A 14,517-nucleotide genomic window follows, 5' to 3' on the forward strand; every position below is an offset into this window, starting at 1 on the left:
CCAGCAGGGGAGCACTGAAAGCATAGGAGACTGTCTCTCTGATCTCAGTTCTGGTGCCCTGCACCACAGCAGCCTCTGGCACCAAGAAGGAGCAACTGCTGGAAAATTCCTGCTCAGCTCTGGGCTGGCCCACATGCTATTGCTCTGTGGGGACAGCATATGTGCAGCCTAGTTGCAGTTTGGAATGATGAGAAGACGCAGAGGGATTCAAAGAATTTAGCTGCCAAACTAACAAGTCTCTTCTGGGCAAGTGTGGACCAAGATTTTTCAAACACTTGTAACATGACCAAGTTTTGGCAAATTTTCACAGGGATGGCAAAAAACACACCCTCCAACAGCAGGGCAACCTCCTTCCAAATTCCAATTCCCTACTCCAAAGCATGGAGGTGTTAGAGCTTTTCAACAAAACTGTAATGTTTGTTTGTTTAAAACATAGGCAAAAATTTTACTACTCATTCTTGGAAAAGGCTGAAATGTTGTAGCTGAATCTTTAAAAAAAAAAAAAAAAAAAAAAAATCAGCTTTAGGCAGATACTTGGTATGGAAAATTTCAGCCCAAATAAGTTTGGCAAAAATTATAAAAAACTGAAAACAGACTCATAATGAAAAAGTATCAGGCAGTATCAGTGCTTCCCATAATACAGTGATTCAAATAACCTCTTTATGTTAGAGTTCCCTTGAGAGATCTGATTTGGGCTAAGGGATTGCAAAATTGAACAGTTACATCCCAAACCCAAACTAGGCAATCAAATAGAGATCTTGTTGGGCACTGTATAAATTCAAATGCACTAAAATTTATTTTAAAAAATATTTATGTTTCCACACAACCAAACCCTGCTTCTCCAGTATAAACAGAAATTAAATATTCTCTTTCTACCACAGGTTGCTGGGAGAATATTATTCCACAGCATAAGCTTTATATTAGGCAAAATCATAAAGCTTGGAAAGTGTCACTAACTGAACATTTAAAATGGCTGAATTCCTTCGTGTTTTATAAACCACAGCTAAGAGTATTAAAGGAAAGGGCTATTCATTGCAACAGGCCTCATCCCAATGCAACGCACTTTCCCAAATGCTTCCTTTCAGTTAGACATGGGGCTGAATATGGAACCTGTTGTCTTCGATTGTGTTCTATACACTCAATGAAATTCTCTCTCTCATAACAATATCAGAACCTTTTTGTCGTACTACTTTATTTTACGAAAAATCAAAACTGTGTGTCAGATCAGGCTAGAGGACATTGTAAGTTAACTCAATAGTCCTTCACCTTTAGAGAGCTAGGTTAAAATTCTATCAGATGAAATTTAGTTTAATGGTATTGTCAGAAACAGAGAGATATGGGTAACATAAATCCCTCCTGGGCAGCTGTACTGAATCGCTTTACCTGTAAGGGGTTAAGAAGCTCAAATAACCTAGTTGGCACCTGACCAAAAGGACCAATGAGGAAAGAAGATACTTTCAAATGGGAGGTGGGTAGGAGGGAGGATTTGTTTGTGGCCCTCTTTGTTTGTTACCTCTCCAGAGGGAGAGAGAAGCCAAGCAGGGACAACATCTCCTGAAAATAAACCTGGAATAATCCATCTAAGAATTACAGAAATTGTAAGTGAGGCAAGGAAATGCGTTAGGTTATCTTTTGTTTTAGCTTGTAATTTTCCTATGCTACAGAAGTAGTTTTATTTCTGCTTCTGTAACTGCGAAGCTGAGCCAGAGGGGAATTCACTGTGTTTAAAATCTTTTTATTACCCTGTAAAGTTACCTTCCATCCTGATTTTGCAGGTGTGATTCTTTTACTTTTCCTTTATGAATAAAATTCTTCTTTTAAGAACCTGATTGATTTTCAGTATCCTAAGATAAAAGGTTTGGCCTGTGCTCACACTGCTAACCAACTGGTTGGTATGTTATTCTCAAGCCTCCCCAGGAAAGGGGATGAAGGAGGTTGGGGGAATATTTTGGGAGAAATAGAGACTTCAAGTGACCCTTTCCTGAATTTTTGTGCAAATCACTTAGTGGTGGCAGCAATACCATCCAAGAACAAGAAAAGGAATTTGTTCCTGGTGGAAGTTTTAATCTAAGCTAGTAAAATATAAGCTTAGGGAGTCTTTCATGTGGGTCCCCACATCTGTACCCCAGATTTCAGAGTGGGGAGGGAACCCTGACAGGTATAATCAGAGTTCTTTGTTTAATCATGACAGACTTCATATGTAGAGACTGGTTATGACTGGAATAAAGGGGCACTGCGGGTTAAGATCAGGTTCTATTTGTAGATGTTTGCATAAAAACTGCTCACTTCATAACCACAGGTTCTAGAACTAGGGGGCCTGCTGCATCCCCAGGCTTGAAGTGGTTTTCATTGTTTATAGTTTGGTTCAATGGGTCCCAGCACCCCCACCATAAAAATTGATCCAGCACCCCTGTTCCTCACTTGGATCTGAATAATACAGAGAGCCCTTCCCTCTAATAAGCATCACATTAAAAGTTCAAAGGGGGTTAAGACAGGCCAGGTAACAGAACTAGTTCTCTTGTGGCACTGAAGACTGATCAAGAACCGTGTGTTGGGGCAGAAGCCTAGGAAGGGGAAAACTGCTACAAAAATCTTAACAGTTAACTTATTTTACTTCTCATTTCTTACATCACCCACCTGGACATGTTTTAGAATCACATCAGTGAACCCCTAAATCCAAAATAATTAAAAAGAAAAGTAATGGAAAAACTCAACCCTGATAATTAGCAGATTTATTCCTTGGAATTGAGGCAGTGAATGAAAAGAAGGAAAATATTTCATATAAATAAGAAAGGGTAAAGATACAAGAAGTTGTGAAAATTCAGAAAAAAAAAATCAATGAAATGTTTGCTACTCACTAGCAGGAACAGGAGAACCCAAAATTGGTCCTAGGTTGCTTGGAGGAGGCAAAGCTGATGGAAATCGCATCTGTGCTTCTCCGCCATACCTAAGGTATGCCAGACAAAGACTAACTTCTTTGCATATCACATACTTAGGTCATCTGATTTTCAGGCTTTATTTTATTAAATGTGGGTTAAACAAACAGAAAATAATGCAATTTTTCATTTCTCGAGTTAAAAATACTGACCTAAAATTTTCAGAAAAATGTATTTGTGACGGTGTGACTGATTTGTGCACCCAAATTTGGAAACTGAATAATTACAAGTTAGATGAACAACAGGTCATTATCCTATTACAGACACAAATTAGATGGTCAATTCCACATGCTTTTTTCTTAACATTTAAGACATTCTTATTTGTTGATTTTTTTTGTGGGGCAGAGCATGAGTTTTATGCAGAAGTTACAACTTCTAAAAAACAAAAAAGTTTCATACTCACTTCTAACTAAGTAGATATGCATGATCAGTTGCATTTAAAATGCATGTTCCAGGTTACTTTGTTAAACGTTTACACTAATTTTAAAATAATATTTACACAGAACTCAAACAGTTCCTGCCCACTGTAAACACAGCAAGAGCATTCCTTTGTGGCTGTAGTAGCATTAGATTTTAAACATAAAGATCAAGGCACAATCTACAAATTAAATGAAACTTACCTGAAGAATGCTCGGGTAGCCCAGGCAGACACTTCTCTATCACAAGCAGCAGTAGAGCAGGCAATGATAAGGCAAGTGGCACAGGCCTGGTCCTCCTGTAGGAAATCATGATTTCTATCAGAGTGACAATAATTTAGACCATGGTGTTAAAAAGTTTGAAGCAGTTATACTGATCCTTCACAAAATATTCAAGGCTCTGTTTGCCTCAACAGTGAGGAGACTTAAGGGCTGGTCAATGTTACAATTAGGTCAGCTTAACTACATCAATCAGGCTGTGAAAAATGTCACGCCCTGTGTGATGTAGTTAAGCTGAACCAGGAAGAATTATTCTGTCAATCTAGCTACCATTTCTTGGAGAGGGGGATTTATTACAGTGATGGAAGGACCCCTTCCATCACTGTAGTAAGTGACACTAGCATTTCCAGTGTAGACATAGCCTGAGTCTCATCAGTTAAACAGAAAGGAATAGTTAGTCACAGTAAGAGATCCTGCTGTGGCAGGTAAAGTGATTCATGAAAGCATTATATGAATGTTCTTAATTTTTGGCAGGTTAAAGAAGTTAGCAGTAGATGAAATATATGGAAAAAATCTGTTTTATAGGTATAGATAAGATGTATTATACTCATATGGAAATGTGAGTTTATTAAGTTAGTTAAGAAGGATAAACATCTATATCAGGGGTCAGCAACCTTTCAGAAGCGGTGTGCCGAGTCTTCATTTATTCACTCTAATTTAAGGTTTCGCGTGCCGGTAATACATTTTAATGTTTTTTAGAAGGTCTCTCTCTAGAAGTCTATATATTATATAACTAAACTAGTGTTGTATTGTAAACTAAACATGGTTTTCAAAATGTTTAAGAAGCTTCATTTAAAATGAAATTAAAATGTCAATCTTACGCTGCCGGCCCGCTCAGCCCGCTGCTGGTCTGGAGTTCTGTTCACCTAGGCCGGCAGCGGGCTGAGCGAGGCCTGTGGCCAGGACCCTGGCTGGCAAGGGTACGCCAGCCAGAACCCCCGACCAGCAGCGGACTGTGTGGGGCCGGCAGCCAGGACCCAGAGGGCTGGAGGCTGAAGGTGTCAGGGCAGGGGGGGGGGGGGGGCTAGGTATGAGTGAGGGTGCCAGAGTTAGGGCTAGGGTTGGAGATGAAGGAGTCAAGCAGAGGGCTGGGTGTGTATGAGGGAGGTACAGGTCTCAGGGCAGGGTCCTGGGGTGTGTGTGGGGCTCAGGGCAGAGGGCGTGGTGTGTGTGTGGGGGGAGGGTCAGGACTCAGGGGAGAGGGCTAGGTGACTGCCCCCCTAAGAACTCCCAACCCCGCTACTCCTTGTCCCCTGACTTCCCCCTCCTGGGACCCTTGCCCCCAACTGCCCCCCAGGACCCCACCCCCTATCTAAGCCTCCCTGTTCCTTGTCCCCAGACTGGACACTACCTCCTACCTGTCCCCTGACTGCCCTGACCCTTATCCACACCCCCATCCCCAAACAGACCCCCAGGACTCTCATGCCCCATCCAACCGCTCTCTGCTCCCTGACAGGACCCCCAGAACTCCCGACCCATCCAATCCCCCACCCCCCCACACTCCCTGCCTGCCCCAACCCCTCTCCACACTCCTGCCTCCTGACAGGACCCCAGAACTCCCAACTCATACAACCCCCCCCAGCTCCTTGTCCCCTAACCACCCCTCCAGAGACCCCATACCCTAACTGCTCCCCCACAGGACCCTCCTTGCTCCCGGTCCCCTGACTGCCCTGACCCCTGTCCACCCGCTGCCCCCTCACAAACCCCGGGACTCCCATGCCTCATCCAACTCCCCCTGCTCCCAGACTGCCCCCTCCAGAGACCCCCGCCCCTAGCCACCCCCCCACCAGAATCTCACACCCCATCCAACCCACCCTGCTCCCTGTCTGCCCCCACCCCTTATCCAACCCCCCCCCCAGCCCTGGGCTCTTTACCTTGAGGCTCCACGCAGAGCCAGACATGCTGCCCCGTGGGAGAGCACAGCCCCGGCCCTCAGAGCACTGCGCGAGGCGGCGGCAGAGCTCCAGTTGAGCAGGGAGCATGTCTGGCTTCCCACGGAACCAAACGCTGCCCCGCAGGAGCGTGCAGCCCCAACCCCCAGAGCGCTACGTGCAGCAGCAGGGCTCCAGGGGAGGGGAGAAGGCGGGGGAGGGGCCGGCAGCTTGTCTGCGCTAGGCCCGGCGCTCCGGCCCCTGAGCGTGGACCCCGGAGAGTGGGACCATTTGCCCACCCCGTGTGCATGGCTATGCTTCTGCTCCCTGCTCCTGCGGGGGGAGCAGAGGGCAGAGGAGAGTGGGCGAGGCTGGGCAGGATTTTTAATGGCATGCTGGAGTCCAGGCAGGCTCCAGCGTCCCATTAAAAATTGGCTCGCTTGCTGTTTTCGGCACGCATGCCATAGGTTACCAACCCCTGATCTATATGATTTAAAATGATTGCATTTGCTATTAAAGGACTAAACATTTAAATATGGCACTTAAAAAAACCTGTCTCACCCACTTCTCAAAGAAATAATAGCAGAGGTTATTGTGAGATTTCATTACTACTATGCTGTGATGTATAAATTAAGAAAAAACTACATGTGCCAAATAAAATCATGTTCTGTGAAAAAGTTTCATTCTACCTTGCTTGATGCCACTTTTAGGAAAAAAGGCAGGTGGATTCTAAGTATTTGCAGCCACTGAAGTACATACAAAACTTTTCTGAAAAGATCTAGGACTGTGATACTGTTTTTTCAAGATCAATAATTTTTCTGTCACTTACATGAAACAGACAGTTTTAAGGAAAATAATATTACCCTTATGTTTTTAGACCCCACAAAAAGGGTTATCTTCTTCCTTATATATTATCTTGCTTGTCAACTGACAAAGCAGCATTATCTTGACTTATACACTGTTGCTGCAGCTGTTGGCAAGATGGAATGTTTATAGATACTTAGATAATATGATTAGGAAACCTATATAAGTACCTAGATATGATAAGAAATATTATTTCTCATTTTACCAAAGTCAAAGAATGGCCACCTTTACAACACAAATTAATCCAGGTATATGACTATACACTGGGGGCATGCCTAATGGAGAGAGTTAGTATGTAACAAGCTGGGTTGTAACTCCACAGCACTCTAGCTTGCCGCACACTGACTGGCCATGTGAACCCTGTCAAACTGCATCATGGAACCTTTAGTATATGGTAACAGGGTTCACGTGGCCAGTCAGTGTGCGGCAAGCTAGAGTGCTGTGGAGTTACAACTCAGCTTGTTATGCACTGACTCTTTGCCCTAAGTCTATTCATAGAGGACTTTTTTGCCCCATGGCAAGTTAAAAATTCCCACCTGATGCAACTTGAAAAACCTTTCAATCTCTTCTCCATCACCTCCTACATTGCAAACGAGGAGATGTCGCAGTTGATCTACAGGTCTGAGTTTATGAAACATAAGGCTCCCCTAAAGAAAATAAAGCAACACAAAGTTTGAAATAATGAGATCTGCATGTTTTGATTGGCAAACAAAAATTCAATACATTCATCTAACACCCTGAGGACTTGTCTCACTTCAATGATAGCTCAAGGTATAGTGAGTTTTGCTCCAATCCAACTTCTGTGCACACAAAAATCTCTAGCTCAAGTAAAATGGTGTTTTAAACTCGAAATAGCTGGTCCATCAGGGGTTATCAGCTGAAGTTCTAGTACTCCTCAAGCTAGTAATGCAGTGAGGATGCAGCTACATACTACAGCTTGAGTTAGCACAAGTCATCACTCTGCTAAGCCAATCACTTTGTGTGGCTCAAATACTGTTTTCCAGTGTGGCCGCTCTCACTTGAGGGAGGCTTTTTTGAGTGCAGTAACTCGAACTAACTGAAGCAGTAAAGACATGCCCTGAGTTACAATAACCAGGTCCCCAATAACCTGCAGCATTTCTAAACCACTTTCATAGCACGTATCTGTACATTCTGTGACGGGTTCTGTGGTGTGATCTAACCAGACTCACAAATAGCCTTATCATTACAAAACTACAGCAGGACTTCAGCAAGCTGGCAATTCATTTTATTATATTTCCTAATTGCTAAAATTATTAGAAGGTCGAATTATAGCTACATTTTCCTTCCTATTGTAAAGAGTTATTAAATTTTAACAACACTTAATCTCAGCTATTTTTAAATGTTAAACCTTTTAAATAAAAAAACAAATACTGAAGTTCTTGCGTCATGGATTTCTTTTGAGGTGGACAGAAATGAAATTCTTTGCTCAAAAATCCACTAACAACAATAAATCCCTGCTTTTATTTCAAACTTTAGGATTCATATCGTTATCTCAGCAACTTGTGTTTCTTCCAATTTTACATAACCAAGGGTATATCTACATTCAGAACTGGGAGTGTGATTCCGAGATTGAGTAGCGATATTTGTGGTAGCTCTCATCAAGATGGCATGCTAAAAACAGTAGTGTAGCTACAGTAGCAGGGTAGTAGCAGCATGGGCTAGCGCACCATGTACAAACCCACTCAGACTCCATGGGTACGTACATGGGATGGCTAGCAAATGCCACTGCAGCTAAACCGCTGTTTTTAGCATGCTCTGCCCGAGTATGTCTATTTGAGCTAGGAATCACACCCCCAGCTCCAAGTGTAGAAATTCCCTAAGAGTATTTTGAACTATTGGCCACTAACTGATATAAACCCATATAACTCCCCTGAAGTCAGAGACATATCAGTTTATGCCACAAGATAATCTGGCCCTATAACCTTGAGTTGGTTTGCAGAATTTACAAACGGCTCCTTAACCTCTTCTTCCCTCCATTCCCCCCACCTCACCTTCACCAAAGGTATCTTCTGCAAACTCGATGCACATGGGTAGCCCTTTGCAGCACTGAGTCAGTCATTAAGCTTTAAGTTTCTGCTTCTCTCTCTCCCAATCTCTAAACAACAGGAAAAAAAAAATCTATGACACACCTGGGCTGAGAGCAGAACAAATTTCTTTGGTGGCCGCATGTGTTGTTGTACGACAACAGGAGAATCAGTTATTGGAATAAGGTCTTTATTCAGTGGCGTTATAATCTTTGGAACTTTCAACTCATCTATTGCAGAAAGAGCCCATGAATGTCCATCAACATGTGTGGTCATCTGAGTAAGAGATGAACATTATCAAAAATTTGAAACAGAATGCACATTTTGCACACCTATAGTGTCATCTAAATAGCCAGTATTTAACATTACACAGCATGGAAACAGAAGTACTCTCAAGACAACAAGCCCCTAAGAAAATAAGACATTAAATACAGATACATGCATATGTACCCCACCAGATTAAAAATTGGCCAAACTACTTCCAGTTATAAACTGTAAGCTCTTTGGGACAGATCATTACTTGTATGTACAATTAGCATAATGAGGCCCTATGATGCTTCTAACAATACAAATAGTAAAACCAAGCTGCAAATTGTACAAAACTCCAAATGCATAAAAGCTGTTTATTTTTAAAAAATACCCAAGAGCTGCAACTGAGACATGAGATTTAAAAAAAACTTCCAGTGACAGACTGGCAACAATGATATATAATTCAGGCCAAGGCATTTGGTAGCTTAAGACTACCTACCACCTACTTGGTTTTAGTCCACAGTTCTAGATCCAGTTTCTAACTGTCTAGTCTCCAAGGTGCTCCTTCAGTGTATGGCTGTTTTGTTTTGAAAGGACTCCTCCAATATGTTGGGGATCCTGCCAAGCTGCTCAAGCAGCTCCTACACCCACTCAGATCATCAGTCCTCTCCCAGCTCTCCCCCTGTACTTCAGGAACAGATGGAGAGGCCTTTCTGAAGGACCAAACAGCAAACTGCCTACACAGGAGCTATCTACACATTATTTATTTTCTCACACACAAACGTTGCTGAAAAGAAACAGAAAGAGGAGCCAGAAGGGAGGAAACTGATGAGTGAGTCAGGGAATGATAAAAAAGGGGAAAATTGCAATTCAGGTTTCAACTTTGTATGGACAGCCAGCCCCTTCCTCCAAACACTACTAAACTGCCCTAGCCAGGAAGGAGGGGGGAGACGGGGAAAGGGGGGAAATAGAGAAATCAGGATCTGATGTTTCTAACATAAGATTACAAGTAAATTTCTTGATGGAGTCTTTACAACAATTGTAAAACCAGCCAATAAGTCTATCCAAATCTGACTTTACATGGGACACTAAAACTAGCCTTGCCCCTTCCTACTTAACCATCCTGTCTTTTATAGTGTTGGCCCTCACCCCACCTTTACTTCACCAACCATACTACTCTTGACAGCTCACTGGTCCACTTCCCCAACAACAATGTAGTATCTCCCCTGCCTTTCAAATATTTACTCTTAAGGGAATTCTGCGACACTGTGCACGCACAGAATTAATGTCCCCACTGGATTTCTTTGCTTCCCCGCAGAAAAATGACTTTCTGACAGGGAAGCAAATGAAAGCTGCAAGAGCAGTCACACACCATTCCCTAGCAGCCTAGGTATATCGCTGCAGGCACCTGCAGCAGCTTGTGGAGAGGTAAATCACTGCAGGCCTGGGGACAGCCCAGCCAGCAGCTCCTACCCTCAGGATCAGCTGTTAGTCCTGGCTGGGCTGGAGGCAGGAGAGGATGGGACTTCCTCTTCCCCTGCAAGGAGTGGCTGGTGCTGTGTCAGACCCACCCCCAGAAACCTCCTCCAACTGCAGGAAGCTCAACATCCTCCCCTGCTTCCTGCCCCCATCACTCCTCAGCTGCCAGGGGAGGAGTCACTGTATGGGGAGCTGCTCCCCCATCCACCCAACCCCCGTGCATCTGGACCTCCCCTAACCAGACCCCCTCGCCAAGCCACACCTGTACAACCAGAATCCCTTAGCCCTCCTACTCAAACCTCATCCCACTGAACCTCAACCTCTGCATCTGGAGCCCCCCCTGCTCCCAGACCATCCCTAACAGTTCCCTGCATTCAAATCCCCATCGTGATGAGATGCAACCCTCTGCATCTCCCTGAACCCCACATCCAAACCCCCACACCACTGGCCCCCAACCAGCTGCACCCAGACCCCTACCCCACGAAGCCCCACTCCCCCAGTACCCAGACCTCCCTGCTGAAACCCCCATACCCAGAACCCTCACTGAGCCCCAACCACTTTCACCTGGAAGCCCCTGCAGAGTCCCATTGCCCCTGCATCTGGAACCCCCCTCAACAAGCCTCTGTGCATCCAGACACCCCCCTACCTAGACCCTTCACTGAACTGCCTGCACCCAGATTGTTCCACACAGAATTCTCTCACCCCACACCTGTATCCCCCCTATACTGAGTTCCTCCACACTTGGATCTTGCCTGGTTGAGCCTGCCTGCCCCACACCTGGTGCTCCCGGCACAGAGGGGCAGGGCCCTGGGGTGTTTTGGGTCAGGCCCAGGCCTTGTGCTATGTCAGGGTCTGGTGAAACCTCACCACTGCGTCCGCATTCCAGGGGCGGAGGGTGGGGAGGCTGCAGGATGATCTTCCACCTTTGTACAGCCAGTGGCCTGTGATTCCCAGTGCCATGCTGGAGCCTCTATTTATTTATTGACAAATAAAGCTTGCAGAATTTTAAAATATTGTGCGCAGAATTTCTCATTTTTTGGCACAGAATGCCCTCTGGAGTAAATGTTGCTCCTCTTAGATTATAAACACTTTGTAGCAGGACCATGTCATGCTGTGTTTATGGACAGTGCCTTGCACATTGCAGGCACCCCCAAAACAAAAACAGTAGAAAATTTCCAAGGATTTATAATGACCAAGGTGTTTCTTTCAATCCTACTTTGCATTAAACTGGGTTCTCCACCTGGAGAGTATTAAAGTGGCAGCTCCCACTGAAAGACACAAGCTCCATTCACAAAACAGAGATACCAAGTGTGAGACAGGTACTACAAAAAAACTACACTGAACTTTAAAAAAAAAAAAAAAAAAAAAAAAAAAAAAAAAACTTAGGTAACTTGACAAATATTTACCAAATAACTAGTCACAGGAGTTTGTGTAAGTTACCTTTTATATAAAGGAATGTTAAAAGTGATTCATGGAGCCTATGATATTTAAATAACATTCTCCATGCCTCCTCAAAAAAACTGATATATTACTTAACAATATTGAAGAGCTTACTACCTGTGTTTCCATCATTGGTTTTTGGAAAGGGAAAGAATCATGATTGATACACCACAAGATATCATTATCCTCATTTTCAGAAGCAGCCATCAGCAGGACACCTGACAAAAGAGTAAAATTAATACTCTGTAGTGGAAGCAAAAACTCATATCACGCTCACTGTTGCTAAACCTATATATAAATTCAGTACAAGTTCACTCTACACATTCTTAAATTAATCTTACAAGTGGATCAACACCTACCCATCGGTTGAGTTTGTAAACTTAACTATCTAAGGGGTTTTAGTGCAGATGTATATTTAACTGCTCTTTTGCTTCAGGAGGCTGTATTTGAACAATCCCTTTTTCAGTATAGTCTAACATGCACTATATATGCACACAATATATTCCAAGATACTCTATACATGCACACAAACAAGGATGAAGGTTAAAATTAAGATAGAAATGATTTAACATTTTTCACTGATTTTTATGAAAGATTATGAGATGTTTAAATATACCCTGAAAGTAAAAAATACCTGGAAGTTATTTTAATAATAATAATTTCCATGCTATGAAAATTTTAAATAACTCTTCCCTAAAGTAGATTCATCAGTCTATCAGTAGTGCAGTGACAAAAATGAAAATTGCTGCATTCAGAGTCGGAGACACAAAGTTTATCTAGGAGAAGGAGTTCAGTGCTAAAATAATACATAGACTCTCCTATTCACTTCAAGGATAGGAGCATGAATATCCAATCTTCACAACATAAGGGCCATACTAATAACTTTCTGGAAGTCAAGGAGCCCACATCTGTTTGCATATATTTATGCAAAATACACGGATTGTAATACGTGCTTACAGTTGTATCTTCCATGAGAGAGTAACAACAACTGCTTGTTACCAGGGTTCACCAGCAATAAAAGGTTCCAGTGGCTCAGTTATGTCTTCACCCTACACTTCCAGAGGGTGACTAGATCATAACAGAATGATGAATGATGCTTTTGGCCCTTAAGCTGCATGCTATGTAGCATAGATTTAAACAGAAAAAAGGTTAAATAAAAATATAAAAAGAAAAAATAATAGAATAATTTTACTGAAGAAAGGTCAGGTATTGCTATGATCTGGACCAGTGGTTCTCAACCTGCAGCCCACTTGAGATCCAATCAGCACACAGCTGCGGTCCCTGAGACATCCTGAGGGCCATACAGGTAGTATATATATTGTGTAGATGTGGCCCACATAACACACAGAAAGCTGCATATGTGGCCCACAATGGTAAATAGATTAAGAATCACTTTCTGGACCAGTTGGGTCAACCATTGCCTTGCTGAATGCCCTTGCAAACATCTACCCTGCAATCAATAAAACGAGCATACCCATCTACCTCACAGGAGACCTAGAAGGATTTGTTAATACTAGTATAGTGTTCTGAACATATAAAGCACAATGTAAGTCTTTATTATTAATTATTATTATTATTTATTGGTAAGGGCTATTTATTCTAGATATTTAGAAGGAGTCAAAGTTCCGAGTGTGACAAAGTCTGATTTGACATCTATAAGACAGTGGTCCTATTGGGTTCCGGGGAGATGGGCAAGTGCAAGCCCGCCCACAGATAAAGGACCCTCCCCCAGCCCATGGGGAGGATCCACAGAGCCCAGAAACTCAAGCAATTACCGGGGACAATGGAAAAAATAACAAGGATGGGTGTGAAGGGCAAAGGGTCAAAAAGAGGAAACCTGAAGGTGACACCGAGCAGAGAACCCTGGACAGCGCCCACTGCTCCTCAAAGGTGTCAAGGGAGCCAGCAAACACCACCCAGAGGAACTCTGCCGAGATGCGTGAATGGAGGGAGAATTGGAAATAGGCCCCACAGTCGCAGAGAACCACCTCAGCCAACATCCTCTCCTTGCTGTTATAGACGGCCACCTTGGCCATCGCTAGGAGGAAGTTGATGAGGAGGTCCCACGACTTTGTGGGGCCAAGGATAAGGTCTGCATATATAAGGAGGTAGGAGGAGAAGTGCAGCCAAAAACGTAAAAGGAGGTCCAGGAGGACCCTGGAAAGGGGCTGCAAGCCGGTGCACTCAAGGTACATGTGCGCCAGGGTCTCCCTCACACCATAGAAGGGACAGGCTTCAGGGACAGGAGTGAACTGTGCCAAATACACACCCATGCTCACAGCTCTGTGGAGGAGCTGCCAGCTGATATCCCCAGTGAGGCGTGGGACTAGGGTGGAATATAAGATAGTGGTGGAAGGCAGGTATATTAGCCCTAAAATGGTAAAGGCCCTTTTCACTATGAACTGAAAAGGTTACCTCCAGGTTAACTAGAGAACCTGAGGCCAGTTAAGGCTTGCCTGTGACCTTCAAAAAACCCCTCTTCTGGTAAGAGAAGAGGAGGAGAGATGAGAGATAAGTTGCAGCAGGGAGAAAAGGTTTCTCCTGAGTGGAAGGCTGCTCTCCTCCCTATATGGGATGCAATCAAGCGCACTGTGGTTTGGGGAAGGACTAGCACCCAGAAGCCAGCATAATAAGGTAACACCCCAGAGAGGGGTCAAGGAAAATTACTATCTCTCCTTGTGTTATCAGTTTGTTTCTTTTGTTTGGCTGAAGAGTATTACTTGCGCCTACTTTGTAAATATTGAAAAATAAAGGTGTAAAGGACAGGGAGACCTTCCAGAGCAAGACTAATTTACTCCAGGCCCCCACCACCAGATGGAGAAACACTGAGGCTGACAAGGTGGAGGAGTTCCCTTGTCACAATATGACTAAACTCAGTTAATACACAGCAAACTTAGTTTGATATTGAAGACTCAAAGATCTATGTTTTAATTAAAAA

The 14,517-nt window shown here is 43.6% G+C and overlaps 1 protein-coding gene across 2 annotated transcripts in view; it reads right to left on the minus strand.

The window, feature by feature from the left end:
• NUP155 (nucleoporin 155) overlaps positions 1 to 14,517 on the minus strand; it is a 59,563-nt gene that overhangs the window by 31,458 nt on the left and 13,588 nt on the right. For both annotated transcript variants that reach the window (XM_050943770.1, XM_050943771.1), the window contains exons 12-16: positions 11,697 to 11,797; positions 8,517 to 8,687; positions 6,903 to 7,013; positions 3,557 to 3,651; positions 2,859 to 2,947 (exon numbers count right to left, since the gene is read on the minus strand). In XM_050943770.1, the coding sequence (XP_050799727.1) occupies positions 2,859 to 2,947; positions 3,557 to 3,651; positions 6,903 to 7,013; positions 8,517 to 8,687; positions 11,697 to 11,797 (567 nt within the window). The remainder of the gene's footprint in view (positions 1 to 2,858; positions 2,948 to 3,556; positions 3,652 to 6,902; positions 7,014 to 8,516; positions 8,688 to 11,696; positions 11,798 to 14,517) is intronic.

This window comes from Gopherus flavomarginatus, chromosome 3, assembly GCF_025201925.1.
Source record: "Gopherus flavomarginatus isolate rGopFla2 chromosome 3, rGopFla2.mat.asm, whole genome shotgun sequence".
In the NCBI taxonomy this organism is placed as follows: Eukaryota; Metazoa; Chordata; order Testudines; family Testudinidae; genus Gopherus; species Gopherus flavomarginatus.